This window comes from Nelumbo lutea, chromosome 4 (genome assembly GCF_056320005.1).
Source record: "Nelumbo lutea isolate HS-2025 chromosome 4, American lotus-T2T, whole genome shotgun sequence".
In the NCBI taxonomy this organism is placed as follows: domain Eukaryota; kingdom Viridiplantae; phylum Streptophyta; class Magnoliopsida; order Proteales; family Nelumbonaceae; genus Nelumbo; species Nelumbo lutea.
Window position 1 is genome coordinate 22,777,967 of NC_142687.1, and position 27,902 is coordinate 22,805,868.

The window sequence follows — 27,902 nt, forward strand, 5'->3', positions numbered from 1 at the left end:
CCCTGTACAATGACCATGAGACAAAGACCCCCTTTCGTTAAATTTTCATTGACAGGAAGCTCGAGAATTGGAAAAAATTGAATACAAAGGTTAGACTTGGCAAAAAATTGACCAACCCAACAAAAAAAAAACAGGGTTAGGGTCTCATATTTAGCTGCCCAAATGCAAAAATAACCCGACCCAAAAAACTAGGTTGGGTGATGGTTCAACCCGTTGACCCAATTGTCAAGTCTAATTGAGATTATTTATGCATTATTAGAAGTTTCCACTCTTTAATTTTTTCTATTTAGTCTTTACTTTTTATTGTTACTCTTTAAATTGTTAAATTTTCAAGTTTTTTATTTTATATTTAGAACTTTAAGGTTAATTCTTTTAATTTTAACATTTTCGTGTAATTTTTCTTTATTTTTTTAATTTCAATTATTTTTTGAAATGGCTCCAATTGACCCATAGATTAACCATAACCAGAACATTTAGGTTAGGATCTAGCGTTTGACAACCCAACCCAAAATCAACCCGAAATACCTTCATACAATCCGAACCCGACCCGCCCAACCCAATTGCCAGGTCTAACAAAGGCAGACCTGAACTTTGACGAATCGATCCATCTCCGCCTCTTGCCTCTGCAATTCCCCATCGATATCGTCATCAAGGAGCGAGAAAAGAGGTGAATCACCTGAAGAAGCAATACGCCTATCATACAAGGACAACCCCAAACCTGTGGAAACCGACCGTGTTTACAAGAAATCCATCGAAGATATCTGGGTGTTGTTTTCCAAGAAATCCTGTTCTTTTAACTTTTTCTTCTTCGGCTTCGAACCATTCTTCCGCTGCATATTGCCGCCGCCACAGTCTCTTGCCAGAGTCGAAGCAGGAGCAAATCAGGACACATGAACTAAAAAGACAGAAAAATATCAAGTAAATAACTAAAATATTTTACAGGAAAAATAATGGAGACGAAGAAAATCTCAGGAGAGATTGGTTACAAGGAGAGATATATTGGGGTTGAGATTGATCGGCGAAATTTGTAGAGTTGAAGATGGAGATCGGTGATGGCATCTTCCGCCGGTGCCGCTGGTGATGGAGAAGTCATTGAGATGACCGAAGAAGAGCCATCCCTGCCGCCGGTGCCGCTGATGATGGAGAAATCGTTAAGATGACCGAAGAAGAGTCACCCCTGTCGCCGGTGCCGCTAGTGATGGAGAAGTCGTTGAGATGACCGAAGAAGAGCCACCCCTGTCGCCGGTGCCGCTAGTGATGGAGAAGTCGTTGAGACGACCGAAGAAGAGCCACCTCTGCCGCCGGTGCCGCTGGTGATGGAGAAATCGTTGAGATGACCGAAGAAGAGCCACCCCTGTCGCCGGTGCCGCTAGTGATGGAGAAGTCGTTGAGATGACCGAAGAAGAGCCACCCCTGCCGCCGATGCCGCTGGTGATGGAGAAGTTGCTGAATGCGATGGACGAACGACTGAGGGAAGTGGGCGGGTTCGACGCTGAGGAGGAATCAATGCAACCAACTGGCGGTTCTGTTTGCTCTTGCCTGTTCTGCGGTGATATCTCGACTTGTTAAGAGGAGGAGGAGAAGGTGAGGGAGAGAGTGGAGAAGGAAGATTGGGAACTGGAGTATTGGCCCCATTGGATGAATTATCAAGAGATTCACACGGTGACAAAGGGGTTGTCGGAAGAATACGTAATTGGGGTTGGAGGAAATGGAGTCGAGAAGTTCTCAACGAATGAGCAAGTGGAGTAGAGAAGTAAAAGAAAGAGAGACGATGTTTGGTACAGTGAGGTCGGGGAATATGAACAATATTTTTTTTCCAATTGTTGAAATATTTATTACAAATATAATATGGGAATTAAAACGGCGGACTTTAATGAAAGGTTGATAGAAAGGGTCTTTATCTCACGGTGATAGTATAGGGGGGTTTTATCGCAAAACAAAGTACAGAGTCTTTGTCACAGACCCATAGTACCAGGGGATCCTTGTAATTTACTTTATTTTTAAATATTTAATTTGTTTGATAGATACCGAAATGGTCTTAGATAATCGTGGTCATGGCTAGGTCATGTGTTGCGTTGGCATAATTAGAAATGCCAAAAGGGCTTTGGTCAATGCATCGCATCTGCAGGTTCTCCAACCAATATTCCGTGTTGAATCAGGTTGATACGTATACACAACACATACCGGCGGAAAGATATTTGCACATGGTGTTAATAGTGTATATAGATTTTATTCATCATTAATGGAAATACGTTAGGTTCGAGCCTCAGCCCGGCCCCATGGTTCTATAACTTGTTCCCTAGCCTGATAAAAAGCTCAAAGTCCAAATCCCGATCTAATAAAAAAAATTATAAATTTTTTTATTTAAATTAGAATTAAAAATTCAGATAGTTTTTTTTTCCTATTTAAATAAACAATGGGCCTACAATATAGTTCTTTTCCTTTTCTTTTACGTTTTAAAATACAGTTTTACATTCTTAAATCAAAAAATTTATTCAAATGGACATAATCACATAACCCATTTTAATTCTAATTTTAGGCTGGTCGGGCTGGGCTATTTTGACAAAACTTGAGCCCGACTCGAATTTATTGCGAGCCAGGCTTTTTGGCCCGAGTTTAAGCCCGTAGACCTATAAACATGTTCAAACCCATCCGGGGGCCAGGCCGGCCCGTTGGGCCACCCGGCCCATGAACAGGTCTAATATAGAAAAGATTAGCGCTCCATCATCCACTTTATGTAGTTTTGTTTTTTTATAAGGAAATTTGAAGATGGAGATTTATGATATTTTTAAGTAAGTGGTGTTCATCTAAATTTAATTTAAGTATTAATTTTTTTGGGTTATTTTTAGTTATCTGATCACAATTACATTGTGCTTTAGTGATGATTAATTACTATGCTCTATATACATTTGTATTGCTTTTTTTAATGTTAATTTTTTATTAGTTTTTATTGACTTATTATTTTTAATTATTTTAGGTAAAATTCCTATGCTCTATATATACATTTGTGTTTTGACCCCCCATAGTTTTGAAAAAGAAAAGGTGTACATACCTCCTTTCCCTTGGCTTTTCATTCATTAACATCATTTAGTAATAAAGACATTGAAATTACCAAAAAAAGTGTAAATTCTCCCTACTCTTCTTGGGCAATGTAAGGTAAAGCGTCTAAAGTAAGGTAAAAAGAAGCAAATCTTTTTATTCAAGGTATTTTACTAAATTTAAATGTGAATGAAATTGGTTAATGGTAAATTTGGTCTTTTAAAAGAATTAATGCATTACATCAACATATTTTTATTTGAAATACTAACAAAAGAAAGGTATTTACACATTTTTTTGAAACAATAAGGGATGTTTTTGTTAAGGCCAAAGCACAGGGGAGTTTCAGAGGATTGTTAGAAAACTCAATGAGGCTTTTATAATCTTCCCTATTTTTAAATGGAATTTCAATTAATTAAATTATTTAAAATTAACAATTTTTTATTAACTTATGTTTTTATTAATCCTTATAAAATGTAATTAACTGTACTAAGATTTTAACTTTTGTGGAACTTAAGTTGATTTTAAGTTGGTAAAAAGTAATTATAAAACTAATAGTGTTAGATAGTCTTGTATTAGTTTTATATTAATCTTAAATTGCTTTTAGTTTTTAATTTATCTTATTCTTTTTTGTTAATTAAATTACTTTTATTATATAATAAAAATATTTTTATTAATAATAGTTTTGTGGTTGTAGTTTAATTCAAACCTGAATATCTTATTAATAATATTCAGGCAATTCAAACCTGAATATATTCACAATTTCTACTTGTAGAAGTCTTGTGGCTGTAGTTTAATTTATTGGAGTAAATTAATGTATGTTTCAGTGACTTATTACCTTAGTTGCTTCCGGTCAGCCATATAGCTGTGCTTAGTCAATGAGAATTCAGAAACCATTAGATTAAGTTACCTTTTACCAGAAGTTTTCTTCGTCATGATGGAAAATATTACGTTAAATAAGTATTAATGTATAAAAAAATTTGGAAACCACCGTAAGAGTAAAGGGAGCATTGATATCAGGCTTGACGGAGCACACCATCATATATATATATATATATGATGGAGGGGGATTTAGCACAATCTACCGATAAGGGTATACATAGGCGCGACCTTATTGAGAAGTGACAATTCAGCCAAGCGAATCCAGTTTGAGACATTCGGAGCTCGGGTATTTTGTCACCTTGGCCCAAAAAACCACTTCGGTGTAGAGGTACATCGACACTCAATCCAGTTCGGGGCTAAAGAATCGAAGTTTCAGCTCAGAGATAATGAGCCGAAATGCCACATAACCAACTCCAAAGGCTTCTCCAACAGATTCTGAATTTCTCGAGACCACGATGAGAACTCGTCCCGGCTCCGCCTGCATCGAAGGTAAATGATAAACCTTATTAATATATTACTCTCCTTCAAAAACGGAACAAACTTTATCTCCATAGCTCGGAGATTCCGGAGCTCTTTCGTAAGGCCCACGACTATTCCAGTATATAAAGACATGAAACCTCAAGGCAAAGGTATGCATGAATAATCTACTCACGGGCCCGGCACCCAGGGCCCCGTCAGGGCCAGAACCCGAATCGGCCTGGGGTCAACCAAAACATCAGTCGATCTCCCCATCGAGGTGAAGAGACCTCGCAAGTACCAGTTCCTCTCAGGAGTTAGGTTTCGCCCCATGGAAGGAGAGATGGTCAGCGCAGTCCACCAGTCTCGCAAGGAAATCTTAGAAACAGGTCTAGGGATAGTCAGCGAATCCGCTTCGGTACTCCCAGCAAGAAAATGATGGCACACGAGTAGATAATAATCAGTTCAGAGTTCAAGGTGAGAACTCGATACCAGACCTCTCCATCCCTCGAGATAGCCAGTTCGAGCCCCACAACCAAGAGAATCCAACGAGAAGGAACTACGATCTACCTCGCAACAATGCCGAAGTACCAGACTAGACCAAGTGAGTAGTACCAACACCGAGCCGGTGAAGAAGCAGCAGCGACAACGTCGCAAAACACGCCGCCCCTCGGCCAGGAACAACTTGTCGGCAAAGGCAGGCCAGCAAGAAGAGCAAGCCAAAGGAAAGGAAGAAGTGAGCTTGGTGGCTACAAAGACTGTGCCTCCACTACTTTGCCTGTTATCCCCTCTGTCTCCTGAGCTCTTGGCAACTCCAATGCCAAAAGATTTTAAGATGCCCCCGTTAGACAAGTATGATGGGTCGTTTGACCGCAACGACCATGTGGACTCTTTCCGGTATCAGATGCACCTAGCTCGGGCACCAAAGTACCCTCAAGCTCCTGAGGTGGGCCCCCCTCATCCTAGTCCTCGTCCAGGTTGACAACTAGAGGCTGGGAGTGAACCTCCTCCTCTGGGAGCTCGACCGAGACCGGCTCTGGCGCAGCGACCTCGGGTTGGGCAAGAATCGATGGACCAACCTCCTCCCAATAAGACCTCTTCGAGGCCTTTCTCTTCTTTCCCCTCTGAACACTCCTGAGAAGGTTAGCTGCATCAACGCCTGTCACAACTTCTGCAAGAGAAAAGGAAAAATGTTAGTCTCGAATTGAAGTAAGTGCAAAAAGAGAAATGGAAAAGCGGTGTGTGTGCTGAGGTGGAGGCCTACCAGGAGGACTCAGCCTAGCTCGTACAAGCTTTTCCTCAGCCATGAAATCCTTCATTTCAAGGTCGAGGTCCCTCCAACAATTAATGACCGCCCTAGTCTCAACGTCCAGCCTCACCCCGGGATCCTTAATGGCCACTCGCCAGTGAGTCAGGAATGGCCATCCCTTTAGATTCCGAACAAAAAAGTACCTCATCTTTCATGTCAGTACTTTTTTCGGGTTACCGAACAGAACTTTGAACCCTGGGCGAGGGGAAATATAAGAGCTCTACCGGGTGTCCCCACGCAAGCAAGAAGAGTTCTTCTTGATGGAGCAGATCGAACTAAAGATGTCTAGGGTAAGAGGTTGGTTGTACTATGGAAAAGTGAGATCGTGCCAACAAAGGTTTAGATGGAGTTCGGGTGTAATTGGTCAATGGTGATGTCGAAGAACTTAATGATTTCTATGATGAAAGAGTGGAGCGGGAAGCGCAACTCGACTACGAGATGCTCCTCAAAAACCGCGAGCTCGTGGTGATCGTGAACCCAAGGGTATTGACCCAAAGGAATACTGAAGGCAAGGGCGTCGGGGAGACGATAATGAGCTACCAAGGACAACAATCTGTCCGAAGTCATTGTGGAAGGGTCGAAGTCATCTGGATCTCGACCCCGAGAAGAAGATGGGACCCCCTCTCTGGAGGTCGGTCTTTCTAGCTGAGGTTCAGGTTCCACAGGCCGAGATGGCCCGATGTCGGGTAAAGGTGTTTCCCCTAAAAGGTGTAAAGAGGAGCTCTATAAAGAAGAGGTGGCCTCATCGGCGGGAGCCGAGGACTGCACCTCGGCACCCTCGGGCTCACTAGAATCACTAAGTAACCTATCTATGCTAGCACTAGACATATTGGACAAGAAAAGGAAAGGGGAACAACTAATGAAAGAAGATGAACTCACCAAAAGGACGACAACAACCTCGGACACAAAAGGAAGAGTGGCGAGCTGAAGGACTTTGACGTGATCTCAGGAGAGCTCAATTACACGATTTGTGGTGATGGTAATGGGCCCTTCGGCCCCCTATTTATATTCCACCACATCTGGCAATCAACGACTGAGACTTGTACAATCCGACGACTCCCATGAAGATCGGCTGCACGCTACTCGAGGATGAAATCGGTTGAGCGCGCCCTTTGGTGTCCACGGAATCTATAAATAGTGTGACATCCGCCCGTGCCCGAGAGGCGACCTGGGTCATTTTGTGGTCAAGCTAGATGGTTGAATAGGTCTGACCAACAATTCACCCTCCAAATTGACAAGACCTCGCACCAAATCTACCTAGACTCCTCATGAACTCCCCACACTAGGTTAAGACCCCTGGCACGAGGAGTGGGGGGCAATTGATGATGGGTGATTTGGCACGACTTAGCAAGAAAGGGACGCATAGGCGCAATTTGATCGAGGGGTGACAATTCAGCCAAGCGAGCCTTGTTCGAGACATTCGGAGCTGGGGTATTCAGCCACCTTGGCCCAAAAAACGACCTCGATGTAGAGGCACCTCGACACCCAATCCAGTTCGGGACTAAATAATCGAAGTTCCAGCTCAAAGCTAATGAGCCGAAATGCCACATAACCGACTCCAAAGGCTCCGCCTGAATCGGAGGTAAACGATAAACCTTATCAACATAATACTCTCCTTAAAAAATGGAACAAAGTTTATCTCCACATCCCGGAGAGCTTAATCACAAAGTTTATTCATAATTTCACAAAAACTCAATACAACACAAAATTGACTGTATGTTCAAAGTGCACGATTTGGAAGTACTCACTAGCACTTAAGCTCTCAAGCATTCAGCTCTCATTCACAGTATAAGTACTCACTTAAGCATCGGAGCAACCTCGCCAGGTTAGCTACCTTGGGTTCTTTGATCTACTGTTTTGCAGATTGATCCAGCTCGCTGCCCAATTGAAGTTCGGATCGCCATCAAGCTAGGAATAACCAGATCGTGCACCATCAATATACATATCCCCGTTTCCTGGTGGCCGCCTCCTTTTTATAATCACTATGAAACTGTTGCAGCGTTGAAATACTTTCTTTCATCAAATGAGGGCGCCTCTCAAAATGAAAAAAAAAATGATAATTATAGGTTGTAATAATGCCCGAACATGGTATCATCGTTTTAGTTGAGTGATTGATGAGCTCCATCACAAATTTGACTTTGGAGAGGAGATCTCTTGATATATATCTGAAAGAGAAAGCAGAGCTTTCCTTCGAAATCTCAGGTTTCGTTCCAGTTCATACTGTTTTAGACATTCTTTTTTTTTTATGCGCAAGACAAGTTCTATTACTTTCATGTTTTAACACATCTCCTTCATCTGATGATCATCTTTCTTGGTTTTATAGAACCCTAAATTCATACAACTCCATCACTACCAATTAAATTGGGATTTCACAGGGTTTAACACGCTTGTTGATAATCTTCAAATTGCACTTTGAACAAGCAAAGTATCTCAAGGAGTCTTCGTTCACTCAACACCTACACACACAGGGGAGATTATTCGTCCACTATAAACGTGTATATGTAAAGGCATACAGGAAATTTAAGCCAACAATAGTTTACAGCTTTTTCTAACACTATATGTACAGTTCAACCCAACTCCTAAACTTGATCTGGTATATACTGGAAGAAGAATTCTATGGATACCCTCTCTCTCTCTCTCTAACACACTAACACACACATGCAGGGAAGAAGACTAACCTAGGCGCACTTTATGGGCAGTAGAGAAATGCTTGGCTGCAGCTACCATGGTTGCCTCCGTCTCATCAGAAGGCGCTGCAGTTTTTGGAGCCCTGGCGTTGTCACCGCTTCTACAAAAGTTGAAGCATGAAGAAATGATCTCAAGAATGGTGAGTACCATCTAATCGCTATCTCCTTATTGTTATCTTTGCCCATCTTCCTTGCGATTATCCCCTCAGTGGTCAGTAGTGGGTCAGAATTCAGAAAGACAGAAATATAGAAAGACCTCTATCACCGTTTTAAAGCAAACAATCACTGTCTGCTAGAAACATCACCTATCTCACACAACTCTCAGTGGAAGTGTTTGGATGATTTTCTTCACAACTTGTTCAGTTTTCATTTGCTTGTTGACCTTATATAACTGAAGTTTCTTGGGCACGAAGTTAACAGACGGGAAATGGGGGTTTGACTTGTCAAAAGAAACGAGCTCTGCAAGAAAGGATTTACCTTTTGACTTGGAAACTTCTGCTATCCAACAACAAGGTGGAAGCTCATTGTCACTATGTGACATCAATGAAACTTCGGATTGTTTTGTTCCTCAAGCCTGAAGCTTCTTGGTCCATCCTTTTCTATTAGAGTATATACAAATTACTAGATCACCTACCATTTGAAACCAATAAAAAAAACTCAAATGCAAATTGTCACAACCTATTCCACAATACATGTGTGTAAATTGTCGTATGTAATAGAATAATAAGAAAAAAGTTGAAAGTTTAAAAAATGTGTGTACTAGGCCCAAAGTAAGGTTGAAAGTATTGGAATTGTCATGTGTATCGGAAAGACAATTTTAAGAAACGTATTGAAATACGCCTTAGATATGCATGTGTATCGGAAAAAAAAGTAAGATATGCATAGATATACTTGAAAGTACTATAAATGTTTTAATAAATCATAAAAATACATCAATTACACTAAATATAAGACTTCAATGAGATGTATATACATCGAATTAATATATTTTAATGGTTTTATGAAGAAATATATTGTAGGTAATTATAATTTCATTAAAAATCCTATGCTTAACTATAATATATAAATTATAATTCTTAAGTTTTAATGTTTTAAGGGATGGGAAAAACTCAATTCTCTTATCCAACCAATAAGTGAAAACATAATCAATAATTATTGATTATTTATTTTCAAAAATTATAAAAATAAATAAACATTATATAATATATTAAAAAATAGTTATTAAAGAAGAAATTTCAATTTCTTTGTGGATATGATAGATCATCCATAGAATTATAATATATTCAATAATTGTGATCAAATGTTGAAATATAATTAATTAATTATTTATTTTTTAATTCTAAAAATAAAAAGAAATAATTATTAAATAAGAAATTTCAGTTGGTCTATGGATATGAAAAATCATCCATAGAATTATAATATATTCAATTGTTGTGATTAAATGATAAAATATAAATAATAATTATTTATTTATTTTTTTTAATTCTAAAAATATAAAAATCTAAAAAATAATTAAACATTCAAGAAAAAATTAAATCATAAGATATTATAAAAAATTGAAAAAATATACTTATTTTTTTCATATTTTTTTAAAATTTAAAAAATTTTCAAAAAAAAATGATTTGCACTTGTTTCTTGCAATTTTTTTTTTTGCAAATATAGTACTCTAGGAATGGGGTTTGGCGTTTTAGAGTCATTTGGGGGGGGGTGAAAAAAAGGCTTATTTCAAGGAAAAGAAGCTTGTTTTTTCCCTTTATTTTTTATTTTTAGTTTTGGCCGTATCTTTTTCGTCGATACTCTACCGATATGCCTCCGATATGCCCCAATACATGTCTGGTGCACTTGAAAAAAGGACGAAACACACGATTTCAATGCATATCCCATATCTGTTTTTCAAATATATGGTACGATATGGGGTGTATCGTATCGAAATTTTAAACCTTGGGTCCAAAGCCGATTTCTTCATAAAAGGTTCCACTTTCTAATGAATGAAGGTTGGAAGAATCAAATTGTTGAGTTTCCTTTAGAAGCTTTATTTTTTTGGTCCATTAGAAGCATGCAACCTACAAGGTTAGACCCATGCAACACAAATGAGTTTCGAATCGTGTTACAGAAATTAAAAGATATTGGGTCAATTATGATACACCACATCACTCTAAATGGGCCTCATGTGTACGGATCTGAGATGGTGTATTATGAATGGCCCTGAATTCAGTTTAAGACAGTTTGAAGGGAAAATCTATGATGTTGGAAAGATATGGTATTGAAAGAGTTTTGATCAATCAAAACACATTGATGGACTTTTATAAATACAACCTGATTGGCTATTACATTTCTGATATTGTGGTTGATTGGTCACAAGATTTTTGAATATCATGTCTTTCCGGTATCATAGTTGAACTCCAGTTTTAATTTCTCTAAATCATCATCATCGTTATCATTATCATCTAAGCCCTATCCCAACTATATATGGAATCGGTTATGTGAATCCTGTTTTTCCGTACTGTTCAATTGCTCTGAATAGTTGACCTTTTAACATTTTGGTTCAATTGGAGATTTGTATGTAATAATACAAATCGGTTATGTGAAATCTCACAATTTCACATGGTATGGACACGATCTGACCCTAGCCCTCAAATAGCCTGAGCCCTGTCGAACTCAGCCCAACATTATCTTAACGTGAGCCAAGTCCAACTATTTACATAATTACACACACCCTCTAAGTCCAACCCAAATTCATCAAATTTCACTGCATATTGGGCTTGACACCGGCTCAGTCCTTAGGCCCAATTCTTCAGGTTAGACTTGTGTTGAGATTAAACGCAGACCAACCACCCGACTTGCAACCCTAGTAAAATCCATTATTAATAGGATAGGTTATAAAATGGAGGGAGGGAGAGGGAAGAATGCATTGAAATGCAGGAGAGCCAGCACAGCACCACAGGCTTCACACTTACTGGTGTAATGCTGTTTTACTGTTTGACACTACCCCTGATCTTGTTGAAGAACGACGTCCTTGGTAGCGATTGCCCGTGATGCTGGTTCGACCTTTTTCTGAAATTGTTGTCTCACTGGACTGAACAAGGATGATTTATGTGTTACAAGTTGGATTGGATTATACCTACATCCATTTGAGATCTGGATTGGGTCCTACCAAAATCCAGTCCATTTGACAATTCTTATTTCAAGCTAAGTTGGCCTGGCAATCGGGTTGGGTCAAGGTATTTCGGGTTGAATTTTGGGTTGGGTTGTTAATTGCTAGATTCTAACCCTAAATGTTTAGGTTAGAGTTGACCTATGGGTCAATTCGGGTCATTCCAAAAAATAATTGAAATTTAAAAAAAATAAAGAAAATTACATGAAAAATGTTAAAATTAAAAGAATTAGCTTTATAATTCCAAATATAAAATAAAAACTTGAACATTTGAAAATTTAAAGAGTAAACAATAAAAAGTAAAGACTAAATAATAAAAATTAAAGAATGGAAACTTCTAACAATGCATAAATAATCCTAATTAGACTTGACAATTGGGTCAACGGGTTGACCCATGACCCAACCCAGTTTTTTTGGATTGGGTCAGGTCGGGTCATTTTCATGTTCAAGTTGTTAAATATGAAACCCTAACCCTATTTTTTCGGATTGGGTTGAATCGAATTCGCGGGTTGGATCAACTTTTTGCCAGGTCTACTGACCGACTATTCCTTTGGCGACATGTAAAAGGGTACATCTTCTGCACTATCTTTAGACACCCCCAGCTAAACAGGTATAAAATCTGATCACTTTTGGTCATTTCAATTTAAATAAGTAGAAGGGGTATCGTGTCGGTGTTCATTATCCATCCATTCCTCCAATTAAATGCTGTAAAATCAGATGATTGGGCATGGTAAGACCCATCTGATGCTGGGTCCTAATTCGCAAAAATGTGGATGGCAGGTTATGGTGGGTGCCCATACCCATCTAAGCATCCTTTGTTCCCAGATGGCCAGACCAGATGTAACCTCATTTATTTACCGGAAATAATGAGGGCAAGATGGGAAGCTAACAGGGAGAATCCAGAAGCAGTCCGTCCTTTGATCCATGATATAGAGTTCCTTAATGATTGTCCATGTAATAGTGAATGACCCCGTATTAAATACGGGAGAGTTAATGTCATACATATAAATAAATAAATATATATATATATATATAATAGTATTAAATTCGTAAATAAATTATATGAATATCATAATAAATAATGTTAATCAATATAGTTTTGATAAGTTTTATCAATAAATAACTGTTAATTACTGTTATTGGTAATTACTATTAATTATTAGAACATTTTTGAAACACTGGAAATAAAAATTACAAACACATGTCCTTATATTCTGTTAATAGATACCAATAATAAATACTATTTATAAGGTCAAGTTTTAAAATATAAACTGCTATATTAAATACTGTAAATTAATATTGCTAAGGTTATGTTTGGTTTGAAGGAAAAGGTAGGGAAAAGAAGGGAAAGACAGGAAAACTAATACAAGGTTTGTAAAGGTTTTCTTACCTTTTCCTACATTTTCCTTCAAACCAAACATAACCTTAATTTAATTCTTAATTAGTAAATTACTAATCGTTTTATTATTTAACTATCCATTCTATAGTGAATAATCAATTATATTTGTTTAATCATATTATAGTACTTTTCCCAATTTATTAATTATTTTATAATGCTTTTGTTTAAGTAAATGCTTTGAATTATTTAATCATTTTTATTCATAATTGAATAATTTTGTACTTCTCTTATCAATTTGTTACTTATGTAAATGAATTAATTAATTTAGTTAAATTAATGGAATTAAGGTAATTATTAATTCATAGAGAAAGCAACGTGTGCTTACCCGTGAATGAATTGAATTAATATTTTTTGAAAACGTGGGTAGTTCAATTCTATTTCCTATAAAAATGGGAAAGTGGGCAGTTGAATTGAAATTCTATTTCCTATAAAAAAAGGGATGACACATGTTTGACCGGCGGTGAGGCTTTGGCCTGAAAGCCTTCCTTTAATATATATACTAATGAATGACCCCGCACTAAGTACGGGGAATGAGTAATGTTAAATTTACATTATGAAATCAATAATGTTAAATTTATATTTATTAATATTTTAAATAATTATTAAAACTTTAAGAAATATTTATTTTAAAAAATAAGTTTTTAATAATTATTAAAATATGAATAGTTTTCTTTCGTTATGATAAGTAGAGGGTTAATAATTAATTGAGATTGATAGAATGTAGGTAGAAGTGTTTGTGGATAATCACTTTTGCATTTCCCCCATTTTTGGGGGGAATTGATTGAAAATGGTGGCAGTGGGTTGTGGGTTTTAACAACATTTCAGAAAAATGCCATGTGTCTACCTTTTCAAAAAATGAGAATGCCATGTGTTTGAATGGTGGGGGGTTATAGCCTGGTAATGGGTTGAGGGTTTTAATAGGAATTTCTCAGAAATTACCACATGTCTAGTTTTTTAGAAAATGAAAAGCCCAATTGTATGAATGGTGGTAGTGGGTTGTGGGTTTTAACAACTTCTCCAAAAATGCCATATATCTAAGTTTCTAAAAAAAATGAAAAAGCCACATATTTAAATGGTGAGGGTTGTAACCTAAAAACCAATGCTTGAGTGTTAGGGGCCCAATTTTTCAAGGGTATAATTTGGTGCATAGAATGGGTGTTTGTCTGTTTTGATCTGAAACTTGTGCTATGTGGATAGGGTGTTTCCAAACTTTGGACTCCCAATACAAATTGCTACGGTGGAAGAATCACGGGTTTTCTTAAATCATATTTTCTGAACTATCTGACTCTGGCAGAGCTGAAATTTTTGGCCTAACTTGACAGTCACAATTCCTCTTCTGATTTGGATTATCATTGGCAAGCCCAACAAAAGCTTGGCTCATTGAATTACAGAGTCGGAGTATATGCGTAAAATGGCAACCGGGCAAGGAATCCATTTCCCACCAGGGACATGAAATCCTTGAATTTTTCCTCTCCCAATGCAATCACCTAAAGGTATACGAGTATTTTAAAATAAGATTAAAAAAATTTGGGGATATTTTAAAATTGATATTATGAGAATTTAGAGTTTTTAGAAATGGGGTTATGAAATCTTAGGATTTTGGGAATTTGAGAAAAATTTAAGAAAAATTTTAGAAGTTAATAATAAACTTATAGGTATTTTAATAATTTACCACTGGATTTAGGACGGGTTTAGAGAATTATATGCCAATCCCATCTCTGCCTCATCTCTAATTTGGGACAAAAAAGTTTTTTTTTTTTCCATCCCTACCCTGTTCTCGTTTAAGATCAGGGAAAACCCATCCATTTAGGATGGGGCAGACGGACACTCCAATTCAAAAGGGAAAATTTCCATCTTTACACATAACTTGATCTTATTTTACACTATCAATATAAAAGGTTAAAGCCCTTTTAATTGTTTTCACTAAAACAAAAATGACAGCCAAGATGATCATACGATGAATTCAATATTTCAACCATAGAATTAGATTCACTTAAGATCCCTAATTGGATCCTCCAGCAAAACATTATTCGAGGAACTAATATCATGACTCATGAGATTGTCATTACCAATGAAAATTAAGCCTCCCCATGAAAGTATGGGAGGTGAAACGTACTTATAACATGCTACATATATAGCATACATGTATTAGAAGATTATAGCAGAGCTAACAATTGACTGGACTGGGCAACCATTCATTGGCTTGACTTGAAGATTTATCGGACAAAAACCCATATTAGCTAGAATCAGGATTCAGGGGTGTATAACCATACATGTATTAGAAGGGTTGGACTGTGATGCCAGAAAGAATCTAATTATATACATAGAGAGAGACACAAACATATTACATATATAGCAATATAGCATATTAACTTACATATTAATTAAAGTAATTAATAAAGTCTAAAATCTCAACACTTTGGTTAAGGCCATTGTGGCCGTTCTTTTAGTTTAAAAGAAAAGAGCATTTCTGCCTTTATTCTCTTCATAATTGACCTTATTGGGGAAAAAGATTTTGAAGAGACAATCTCGTGTCTCCTCTCCTATGCATAGTTTTGTCTTTATCTGCTCGGAGGAATATAAAAAAAAAAATATCTTTTATACTTACTTTGGTTCGGTATTTCATATAAAAAAAAAAAAAAAACTTGTTGGCTTGGCCATCGGCGATTGAACCATTAAATCATTCAACCCGACCTAATGAACAGTCTTTCGGTCTTTTTTTATTATTCTTTTATTTTTCAAAACGTTATGGGATGATCCCTTTTGGACCGAACAATTGAGCTACTGGCCCTAAAACTGGTGACTAAAGTGATTCTATTTTGAAGCCAAATTTTTAAACCTTAGTTAAAGCTTGCAAGTACTTCTCTTTTGTAAATTATCATCTGATTAACAAGTTGAATTTTGATCCTCTAGACCAGCTTAGTAGCTGGGGCATGGACATGATAGATGGTTCAAGACATGTAATATCAATTGTTCACCACTCTCAAAATGGAAAATTTATGATGTGGGAAAAAACATGGTATCAAAACAGTTTTGATCAATCAAAATCCATCCATAAATTTTGATAATAACCCTTGATTGACTACCAACTGCCTTTTCCTATTGTATATATCTCTCTCTTTGTTTATTTATTTTTTGTCCAACCAAACGGAATCTTATATAAGAACCAGATTATGGCAAATATCGTCCCTACGTTTCCAAGTCCACTGTTCGGAAGGATAAAACACAACTGGGGCTCACTTAAAAAGTGCAGATATAATGATATATTAGGGTTTTGTGATTCCAGTTGTCAGAAAACACTATAAAAGAAAGACCCATTGTTTTGGGCTTTTGGTAGCCGATCACCCATGGAACGTTTTTGTACGGTGGCTCTAGAACTACCGCCTACAGCTTGAATTTGTGTCGCCTTTTCAACCCAACACCAACTGACGCTACATGATTCTGGTGGTTTTGGGACTACAATAAAAAAGAACTTTACTTGTTTTCTCCCTTCTCAGAGAACCTAGGACCACACCATTGCTTGGTGCCTGCACCTGTATCCATTACAAACGTACAAACTTATTTTTGACTCATTTTTAGTCATTTTGATCATTTGTTAATTTAATTTGTTAAATGTTCAATTAAAATGTCAATTTGAAGGATCCAATTAAATCTGATAGATGTCATTCAGATTCGATGGATTATAAATATTAATAGATCAAATATGGATGATGGATCTAGGCATATTTGATTCAGATCCGATCATTTGTGGCCCAACAAGCATGTAATTTTCACTAAATTCAGCTAAAGATGCCAACAAGCTCATTTCAGAGAAAATAATTAAGGGTCAGCGTCAGCTTTTGTTTTCATGCAAAAAGAGTGGGACGTTATGATTAGACATACATCAGAGCTAATGCTTTCATAAAATTTATTGGATTTTAATCTCATAAGAGATAAAATTCAATGGATTTGATTGGTCAATTACATGAGAAATTATACTTACACACTTGATTTAAAAATTAGTTTTTTCTCTTATAAAAACTTAATTTTGAACTTGTCCCACATTGGAAAATTATAAGTTTTGTTTTCAGTATTTCAATAGAAGCTAATTTACACTCCTTAGAATTAATAGAGGAGAAAAGGCACCCGTGTGGCTCGCGATTGATGGCTTTGATTTTAGTGCGTTGATGGCTGTTGATCACCACTAATGAGATCAACGGTCACGATTCGATCGGGTGTAATCAAGAGGTACAATTCAAAGTTAACAATCACTAACTGTTAACTATTTTTTGAACAGTCACAATTGAGATCAATGTGCCTTCTCTAAATCAGCACTTACATTTTTTTCATACCTCTTCACAAATTATTTAAGAAGCATGAATCAGACTCTAAAACACAATTTTGAAATTCACTCACTCTCTCTCTCTCTCAGTCCGGTCTGCTACAGTCTCACAAAAGGTTTCTTTAGAGACTCTTCAACTTTGCTGGTTGCAGATTCTCGTCCAAGACTCTGTTGTATCCTGAGAACGAATTTGCCTATGATCCAACAGCAAACTCAGTAAAACAGAGTGAGGGTAAATAACGTTTTAAAAACAGTATCTTTAGACGTGCCTCAAAACTTTTCCCCCAAAGTTACAGTGACCCCATTTTCCCCAACAAAATTTATGATTCTCTTCTTGGATTGGTTCTCCCTCTCGGTAGATGATAAAACCGTAGGCGCCAAATAATAAAGAGAGTTCAAGGTTCTAACCAACGGTTTCTTTGACCGCCCACGGAAACTCCTGCAATGAGGAATCCCGATTTCCCGACCAAGAATCAGGAATCCCCCGAATAAGTACAGAATCGCTGTGCCTTTCACCCACCCATTTCTCTTCTATTTTCTGTCTTTCTGCTTGATTACACGCGTAAAAATGAAAGCCAAGCATATACTCTTTTAAATAACTAAAAATACGAAAAATAAAAAACAGAAACAGAAACAGAAACTATGGGCTATATTTGTTGGATTTCGTTGCTTTTATTTCATTTTCATCAATCATGCATCCGTCCTTTAATTTTTCTCAAGTTTCAGCAAACAGAAAATTGAGAAACAAAACAAAAGAAAGCAAACCATGAGAAACCCAGAAAACAAAAAGTTCATGCACACATGGATCCACGTGGCAGGATAATAAGACCAATGATCATGAAGTACACGTGTCAGTGGGATGACTCATCCCCACGCGCGACCTAGATGCTATATATCTCAGTCCTATATTCCTATCCGGCTATCCCTATATATCCCGCCCAGCACGTTCCCTTCTTGCATAAAAACACAAACAAACCCTTTTCATTGAATTGACATAGAGGTTTATATATAAAGATTATACGGAAACTTCTTAGGAGAGGAGCTTGCATAGTTGCATCCAAGTTGATGAATGAAAGATTTTTGTTTCGTTATGTTTTTCAAGTCCCAATTGATGGGTGGTGGTGCATCGGTGCATCCGCTCTATTATTGTTTTTGTCGCCTTTTGCTCTTTTTCTCTACTCAATGGATAACTATTATGTGTTACGTGGCTGTATTATTATATAGTGGAGTTTTAGTTTTATATTAATAATGATCTACAAATTAAATATAATCTTGTTCATATAATTAATCTAGTAAAACTGTGAGAGTGACAAATGCATTCATGGCACTGTTGTCTAGGCCTCTACTTAAACTACAAATGTAGACTTAAGATTTAGTGCTTGGAACGGGAAGAGAGTTTTGTTTATGGAATTTTCATTTGTTAAGTTTTCTGAAAACATTAATATATTGGCATTAGTCTGTCTCTGCATCTTAGTTTCTTCTAAAACACCTAGAAAATAAATAAAAAAAAAAAAAAAAAAAGAAGAAGAAGCGAAATTAATTAATGTTCGTTTCTTGATAACCACTCTTCCTCTTGGTCAGGCACATGGAAGGATGCCATGCCTGGTCCTGTAGTCCAGACAGTTTGTCAGATGGGCAATCCTTGGCATTCATCATTTGGGCCCCCACTATCACCAACTCCTTTCTCTACCTTTGCCCCCACACTAACACTATTACCCCAAGCTAACCACTTGTAAAGGGCACAAGAAAAACCCAAGAGTTGCCCTTAATTTATATATTACTTTATGCTAAATACATATTTTATTGTATCATCGAATACTAACTTTTGGTTGTTTATGCGCACGTCTGCCATATTTATTAATCCGGTTTCGTGATTTAGTTAGAATTTGTGAAGTACGGCCATTAAATTATTGCAGCCAGGTTAGTATAATCATGTAAGCTCATAGAATAATCTGTGTGGATGAACAATAGATAGATAGTCAGATGTATCAATTTGGTTTAGGTTGCAGTTTTCTAATCCAAATGTCAAGTATAGTATGTGCTTTGAGTAAGCTGTAAGACTTTGTTGATATGTATATATATGTTTTTATAGCTAGGAATAGGAGGAGAGCTGACTGTAAAGTTTTAGAAACAGTTAGAAGAGCCAACCTTGGGTTTCTGCATGGTTGCCCCAGCAAATAATGTAGGGAGACATTGCCTATGGTTCATAGTACTGAGAAACATTTAAATATGAGAAGCTGCACTTAGATGCACAGAATGAAGCTATATCTGAAGATGGGGGATCTGCATGATCATGTGCAATGTTCTAATGCTTATCTTTTCTTTCTCATGTGGCTGTACTTTTTCATTATAAATAATTTGTGTTAAAGCTTTCCCTTTACCAACAAGAATCAAGCTTTCAACAAAACAAAAGATGTATGCCACATGGAGTGTAAATATCTTGATTACAGGAGTATAATAATAACAATAAAACTAATACAAGGTGGTGATATTATTTAAAAATTGTCAATTCTGGGGTTGTCAGGGATTCTTTCATGTGACGACCAAAGGTTTGAAATTAACTCATAAACCTAACTCCTATCTAATACTATTATTATTATTATTATTATTATTATTATTAGATAAAGCTACATTAATATGTGATTAGCAGTAAGCATCTTTGTACCTCATTAGAATTCCAAAGTAGATGTCCCATTAACAAAGATTCAAAGTCATTTTCATGACTCAAGTAGCTTGTTTAACATGAAAGGAACATCTTTGTTATGTTTATAGTGTCTTTGCATTAGAAACTTTACTCTCTCTCTCTCTCTAACAGATGTTGAGTGGTTGTGACAAGACAAGGACCTTTCATATTTGTCTATTGGGCAACTCATGCAAAAGAGAGGGTGTGGATATTACTCCCCCCTTGTGCAAGTGTAAATTTGAATGGTTTTAGAATTATTGAAGGCATTTGTAAGAAATAATAAATAAATACATAATAATATCAAATAATATTAATATCCTCTTCTAATGCTGCATTAATGGTAAAGAAAGCAAATGAAAGATAAAAAGGCTTAATAGTCCATCGTTGGTTGAATATTTGATTGCAAGAACAACTTGGGACAGAATTTAACCAAATTTATTTTTTCTTGTTCCTCTACCCAAGGCCATCTTGTCTCTAAAAACATATTTGGCAAGCTTTAACAATTATATTTATGTCAAAAACCAATTTGAGTAATGATTTGCTTTTTTTTTTTTTTTCCTAACTAGAGCTAGCTAAAATAACATATCAACAAATTAAAGGAACAGGTTTCTCACAACGAATTGTATCATCAAAGTACAGAAATTAATCTGCATGACAATGGGAAATAGTTGGTAATTATAGAAGAAGCAACATTACTAGAGTCATTAACAAATAAATAAGTAAAATTATGTTGGATATTCTGCACCAAGTAATTAAGATGATACTAATTTTAGTTTGTATTAATACTGATTCTAGTGAATTCTATAATACCTCATTGTTGCTATTGGGGGAGGAGGAGAGATTAGACCACAAAACAAGCTGCTGATGATCAATCTTTTATAAAGGCCCAAATCCCAATGGCTACTACAAATTAATAGAGGATCCAAAGCTGAGTTGGAACTATAAATCTTAGATGCATGCTGGTTTCAATGGGGATCCCGATAAAGCAAAATATTAAAAGAATGCTTGGCATTTAAAACATCACATAAAATAAAATCTGTGGAACCTCTTCTTGCTTTGCTTCACTTTGTCTAAATAAATCTTGTTTTTATTGGTCTATTCCTTGAATTCTGGATTGAAAATTCTAATTCAATGGAGAGGGAATCCTGGGTTGTGGCAAGGCATCTACCCAACACTATTTTATTTATGCCCCCCAGCCCCAGGTTTTGAAGTTTTGCTAGTAAGAAGGGAAATGAGGCAAAGAATAGCTAGCTACTCCCTGGAGTAGGAATTCAGATATACTACTCTCCCTGATGGCTTAGCACGTGTACAAATAATATTTTAATAACATTTTCTGCTTGTGTAAATATAAATGCTCTTGAGTCTTGATGTGACCAACCTAGCTACTACTAGCTTGCATCTTATAAAGCACTGGTGATGATAACTGTTTCTCTCAACCCCTCTCAATAACTATGTCCTGTTTGGCGCTGACGGATAACGAATTAACGATGATGATCATCATTGTTTTCTATTCTATTCACTGACTGGTTTACTGGTTTCTGTTCTCGATTCTTACACTATTGAATTCAACAAACCTCAAACCGTTTCATAGTCTTGAAAGGAGAAAATAACCCACCTTAAAATCCAATAAATAATTGCAGAGGATATTCTTTTCTTTTTTTTTCCCTTTTTTAACAAAAGAATATTTTCATTGAAGAAATAAGGAAAATAAGTAGGATTTGTATTAGATATACAAGAAAACTAAGATATTGAGAAACAAACAAATTACCTACTATAGACCTTAAAAATATGAAAAAATACATAAAATATTAAGAGACAATTCTGCTATTTTCCTCTAAGGCTTCCATCGCCCAGTTTGTAAATGTATTCACTAGCAAATCGGATTCAAACCTACAATAAACTGTTGTGAAATGAGCTACCTTATTTACTAACCTACTAGATTCACGCAATTACATCCACTACGTTTCCGAAAAGTGTGCTGGAGAATGGAGATTGTTTCGTTTTGAAAATGATCCGAAACAGTCCGGCGTGACCCTGAACCTGACCCAATCTAGAGATGTCTGAGTCTGACATAATTAATAAATTAATAATGGGAAAATGTAACAAGGATGTATGTGTTGTAAAAAAAAACTTTGTCTAGTCCAAAGCAAATGCTGAAACGTTCTCTTCTCGGGCTTCGGTTGCTCCACCATCTTCTCGCAGATCCCGTAACGCTCGGAGCTGCTCTTCTCCAAATGCCCAAGGATACTGGAGTAATTTCCACATTTCACTCAGTTGTCAGTAGCACCTTGTTTCTGAAAAACTTTCCAATGCAACATCACAGAAAATTACCCTTTAAACTACCAATATTTACACCACGACAATTTAACAGCCTACATAACGAACAGAAAAAAAAAAAAAAGGCGTAGAAAAAATTCCATTGTTTACACCGAACGTGATTTCCTATTCACTCTCTATCCGCTGTGAATTGCAGTTACACATTTGCTTTTTTTTATTCTTTTGTTTATTTGTTTCATCTCCTTTCTCTCCCTGTTCTTTTAGGGGGTGAGTGGCGAAAACTGAAAACGACATCCATCTCTCGTGGTCCTGATTGATTCCACCAAACATAAAAATCACTGTCCGTGTGATTGGCATAAACCTTTATCATCTATCAACTCTTCATTTCGATTCTGATCGAGTGATCCTGATAACCCCACCAAATACCAATCTTGACGAAAAAACAAAAAGCCACTCCTGAGTCCTGTCTAGGCTCACAAGTACCGTTGTCGATGGTAGAAAATTAGAAATGGACTTCTATCAGGGCGAATTCATCCGTTTCAACAGCTTTTTGCAATCTTGCATTAAGAATTTCTTTTTATAAAATAAAATACATAAACATAAGCAGAAAGATATTCTCAATGCCATACTGTAAAGGCTGTTCAAACGTGCTGTCTGAGACACAAAGTAATAAGCACATTTAATAAGTACTTAAATTTTTTTTTGACACTTGTCATTTAAATACTCTTAACCTATTCTTAACACTTGTCAGAATATTTATCAACGTATTTACTATATTATACCTATTAGATCCGATCCTGTAGCAATTAGCATAATGTAACGTATGTAACATTATTCTTAGAAGGGTGTTTTCGTCCATAAAAAATTCCTAATGCGGAATGGTAACTTGTATATTTTTGAAGAGAAGGGAGGTCAATTTGCGAGAATTAGAAAAGAATTTTCATCGCCCAAGGAATTTCATCACTATCGCCACTGCCGCATTCCGGCAACAAAAACGGTACCTGTTGGAACGATGATATCAACGCGTCACCGCCCAATCACTCTTTTCCACGTCATTACCTCCATGGCCCTATCTAGAAATTCCAAATGTACAGCATCAAAAGACGAAGATGACATCCTCCCTTTTGAAATCGACGGTTCACAATTCAATTTCTCGAGTCTTCGAAGGAGAAGAGAGAAAAAGGGAAACGCCAGCAGTCTAACCACGGTTAGTTTTTTAAACCCCTCTCCGGGTCTCCCCACCCCCCAAATGGGTTCATGACTCTTGATCTCTCTACCTTCCTTTACTCGAGACCAGACTGTGTTGAAAAATTAAAAAGAGTAGACGGAAGAGAAAGCGAGAAGAGCTTAATTTTTTATTTGGGCTTGGACAAGAGGCAGTCGATCGAGTATTAGCCACTCATAACCTTCTGCTTCTCGAATCCAAGCCGTTGCCCGTTTCTCTTCGGTCTTTATCATCCTTGGTACGACATCGAGGCTCTGGTGGGTGTTCTTCGCCTACGAGCTCAACTCCTGTTACCTTGCTTCTAGGTCTCTCAAATCCGGTGAGTTGGTCTTTTAGGTTTTTTGAATTAATCAGAGTTTTTTCCTTGTTCGGATTCTGGGATGCCCGAATCTCGTCCTTCTTTCTTTGACACATCTGTTTTTAATTGCCATGGAATAAATTTGAATGTTTGATCATTGAAATCCGCTAGATTGTTTCTTTAGATCTTTGAACATTTCTGGATGGATTCGGTTTTCTAATGTAACGGTAGCGCATTCTTTCCGATCGGCAGGAATTTAGGTTTTCGGCGTCACTTGCCCACTTTTATAGGCGAAACAGTTGCATAATTTCTATGCTGGTTTTATGATGCATAAGGCATCAAATTTAAGGGGAAATGTATTTGTTTGTTACATTCGTATCTTTTTGTTAGATTTTTGAATTTGATACTCTGTAAAAACTATCGTTGCAATTCATGAAATGGATTAAACTTTTAAGGGTTTTTTAGTGGATTAACCTATCTAAAATACCTTTCCTCTTTATGCTGTGATATTCTTGTAGTAGTGTTTCCCGTAGATCTAGAAAGAAATTCTCCGTCTTTTGAAAATAAATATTCCATCTTTTGAAAATAAAGTACAGTGAGGGACTCAAAATGCATGAACAATGCTTATAACACTATATTCAGTATTTGTTAGCTTCTTCAGAAAGCTCAGAAAAAGAAAAAAAAAAATCTTTTTCTCAGCTGACTGGTTTTCCTTTTTGTGAACATTTCGATCTTTTTCTTGCTGTTTAAAAAAAAATGATTTTTTGAACTATGATATGTAGATTATGTCCTACGTATATATATAACCTACCAAATTTTTTCATTTCCTCAACGGTTATTTTGTTTGCGCTAAAAGGTATAAAATATTGTGTTAACACAAGTTTGTTAACGGTGAAGAATTTAAAGGAATCTGATTTCTACAAGGTCAGCGAAATAATTCTTGGCGTTATTTAAAGGAGGAAGGTGCATCTCTTTCTTGTGGGGATTAATGGTGATTACTAATTCTTTACGTTTTTACTTTTCTACAGATTTTTGCCTCTTCTGCTTTGCCTACCGAAAATGGTTTCTCCCGTGTGGCAACATTATTTCTATCCTAGTATATAGCGCTTTCTGTTCTGATGTGATAATTACAGAGAAGATTCAAATTCCAGCCAGTTGATTAATGATTGTTTGGAAAATACGCATCTATCTCATTTGTTCTGTGTCAGCAATCGAGTTTGGCGCCTGCTTGAGAGAGAGGAAGCTCTCTGCCGACGCCACCTCTGCAGCTGGCCTTGAAAACTGCTGGCTCTCTCCTTCCTTCTATGTCTCCTAACTTGGATAGCCCTGTTCGTACCCAGATGGCAGTAGCAGTATTAAACAGTCCCATCAGCGGGGAATACCATAGGAGCAAGATATTGGAGGAGAAATCATCTGGGAGGAGGCGAGTCTTTGTCCAAACTGATACTGGTTGTGTTTTGGGGCTGGAGTTGGATCGAAGTGACAATGTCCATACTGTAAAAAGAAGGTTGCAGATTGCCCTTAATGTTCCAACAGAGGAGAGCTCGTTGACATTTGGGGATCTGGTTCTGAAGAATGATCTTAGTGCTGTCCGGAATGATTCACCTCTTTTATTGACAAGGAACCTCCTGCACAGAAGCTCATCGACTCCATGCCTCTCACCAACTGGGAAGGATCTCCAGCAGAAGGATCCAAGTGCTCTGATTGAGATATTGGGGCGCTCGAGCATATTTTCTAGACCAAAACAACTGGTGAAGGACATTGTAAAGGCAATAAAGAAAGGTGTTGATCCAATTCCTGTGCATAGTGGTCTTGGAGGTGCTTACTATTTTAGAAACAGTCAAGGAGAGAGTGTTGCAATTGTAAAGCCAACAGATGAAGAACCTTTTGCGCCAAACAACCCAAAGGGCTTTGTTGGTAAGGCCCTTGGGCAGCCTGGCTTAAAACGTTCTGTGCGGGTTGGGGAGGCAGGGTTCCGGGAAGTTGCAGCTTACCTTCTTGACTATGATCATTTTGCCAATGTGCCCCCGACTGCCCTTGTGAAGATTACACACTCAATTTTCAATCTCAATGATGGTGTAAATGGAAGCAAGCCTCATGATAGAAAACAAGTTAGCAAAATTGCATCTTTCCAGCAGTTTATTCCTCATGACTTCGATGCCAGCGATCATGGGACATCAAGCTTCCCTGTTGCTGCTGTGCATAGGATAGGGATTTTAGATATTAGAATCTTCAATACAGACAGACATGCTGGAAATCTTCTTGTGAGGAAGCTTGATGGGGTTGGGAGATTTGGTCAGGTAGAGCTCATTCCCATTGATCATGGACTTTGCCTGCCAGAGAGCCTTGAGGACCCATATTTTGAGTGGATTCATTGGCCTCAAGCTTCAATTCCTTTCTCCGAGGATGAACTTGAGTATATAAAACAGCTTGATCCAGTTAAGGATTCTGACATGCTGCGGATGGAGCTACCCATGATACGGGAGGCATGCCTTAGGGTTTTGGTTCTCTGCACTGTTTTCCTCAAGGAAGCAGCAGCTTATGGTCTCTGTCTTTCTGAGATTGGGGAAATGATGAGCAGAGAGTTTCGGAGCCGTGAAGAGGAGCCAAGCGAGCTTGAGCTTGTGTGCATTGAGGCAAGGAGGTTGATAGCAGTAGAGAAGGAAGTTTCCTCTCATTCTGAAGCAGGAGATGAAGAGGAATTTCAGTTTGATATAGATTGCGATGTAGCAGAGGTGGACTCCACGCCCAAAGTGGCATATGATTTCATGTCTAAAATGCCATTTCATGTTGGGTTCAGAGGTGGGAATGGCCGAAACCTACTATCCAAAGTAGAGGAGTGCATCGAGGAGGAAGAGAGTGAGGGGGAAGAGGATCCAGTGAGGAAGGAATTTGCAACCCCGCTGGCTCTGAATCGGCCTCCTACCATCTCTAAGCTGTCCATGTCACTGAAAAACATTGGTCTAGGTGAGAAGAATCCTTTCTACCGAAATGCAAAACCCGAAGGCACTTCAGCAAACAGGAGTGCAAATGAGCAGCTGCCTGCAAGTGTAAGTTTTGTGAAGCTGGCCGACATGAATGATGAGGAGTGGACACTATTTCTTGAGAAGTTCCAGGAGCTGCAGCACCCAGCATTTGCAAGCCGTAGATCAGTGAGCCTTGGGCAGAGGCTTGGGACGTCGTGCCAGTTTTGAGGCAGTTGTGTGTCTGTGAATGTAGAAAAGAGAGACGGGAGAGAAGAATAAGAGTTGGAAGTTGTGGAGGCGAGTGTCTGTAGCTAGGGTCTGATTTTTAGTTTTTTCCTCCCGGAAGAAAGTACTGTATTTGGGAGTGTCAGTAGTGGCAGATGTAGGAGGAACAGTTGTAAATATTGTTAGAACCCCGACGATGAAAATCATCAATTATCGTCGGCTTTGAGTGAAGCAGTAAGGATGATTTCTCCTTGTTCCTTTTTTTTTTTGTAAAGTTTTATATTCTCTTTTTCTTTCATTTCTTGTTCGCTGTTAGCAGATGAATGAATTCCCCCTCCATGCATTGGAAGCATCTCCCATACTTGTCTCTGTGGGATGCGCTGTGTGAAAATCCCCATCTGAATGTGAGAGAGAGAGAGAGTACACACAACCCTAAATCAGCTAGTGTGTGGAGTGTCATCAGTTTTAGTCTCTCTCCACGGAGTCATTGTTTGTAATGTGATTTTAGGGACTCGATTGTTAGATGAATTATGGGATGCTTTTGGTTAACTGAAGTTTGAAATTATCCAACATGGTCAGAATTCCCTATATCCTATCTTGACCATGGAGTTCTTGTGTAGCAGTATGTTAGTAATTAGGTTGGCAGTTGGGACTAAAATGGTGATTACGGTGTTTTTATAGTTACAGATTAAGAACATTTCTATTCGTATTATTTTGTAATGAGGATTAGATCTACCAAAACCTACACCCCGCATCGATGCTGAGTAGACCTGTGCCACCCAATTGCGGCACAAAATCAAAACAAGAATTTGGCTTGTATGTAGAGTTGCGGCAAATTGCTTCTCAAAAATGGTTCAACGAAAGGGAAATGAGGGTTCAAAATCAATACTATAGTTACAATAATTGATCAAATAAAGAACCATACAATGTAAATGGATAATTCACGCAGATGCTTTGCCTTGACCTCACATCACATCAAGATGA

The 27,902-nt window shown here is 37.4% G+C and overlaps 1 protein-coding gene and 2 long non-coding RNA genes across 4 annotated transcripts; 1 reads left to right on the forward strand and 2 right to left on the reverse strand.

Annotated features, from left to right (window-relative positions):
- Positions 1–370: 370 nt before the first annotated feature.
- Positions 371–1,780, reverse strand: LOC148854583 (uncharacterized). Its single transcript, XR_016112561.1, has 2 exons — positions 987–1,780; positions 371–895 (listed from the first exon to the last, which is right to left on the reverse strand). It is a non-coding gene; the product is annotated as an uncharacterized LOC148854583 (long non-coding RNA).
- Positions 1,781–7,317: 5,537 nt separating this feature from the next.
- Positions 7,318–8,731, reverse strand: LOC148854584 (uncharacterized). The gene is made up of 2 exons (XR_016113225.1): positions 8,362–8,731; positions 7,318–8,139 (listed from the first exon to the last, which is right to left on the reverse strand). It is a non-coding gene; the product is annotated as an uncharacterized LOC148854584 (long non-coding RNA).
- A 14,581-nt stretch (positions 8,732–23,312) lies between these two features.
- LOC148854585 (phosphatidylinositol 4-kinase gamma 7-like) lies at positions 23,313–27,216 on the forward strand. 2 transcript variants are annotated; one of them, XM_088986014.1, is made up of 2 exons: positions 23,313–23,748; positions 24,756–27,216. In XM_088986014.1, the coding sequence occupies exon 2, from the start codon at positions 25,032–25,034 to the stop codon at positions 26,919–26,921; it is 1,890 nt and encodes a 629-aa protein (XP_088842140.1). In that variant the 5' UTR covers positions 23,313–23,748; positions 24,756–25,031; the 3' UTR covers positions 26,922–27,216. The 2 variants fall into 2 exon arrangements, with proteins under 2 accessions (XP_088842140.1, XP_088842141.1); XM_088986015.1 differs by having other exon boundaries at positions 23,494–23,748; positions 25,068–27,216.
- The last annotated feature ends 686 nt before the right edge of the window (positions 27,217–27,902 follow it).

What these genes read in the sequence shown, in the direction of transcription:
- LOC148854585 (XM_088986014.1), top strand. Translation starts at nt 25,032, where the DNA reads ATGTCTCCTAACTTGGATAGCCCTGTTCGTACCCAGATGGCAGTAGCA.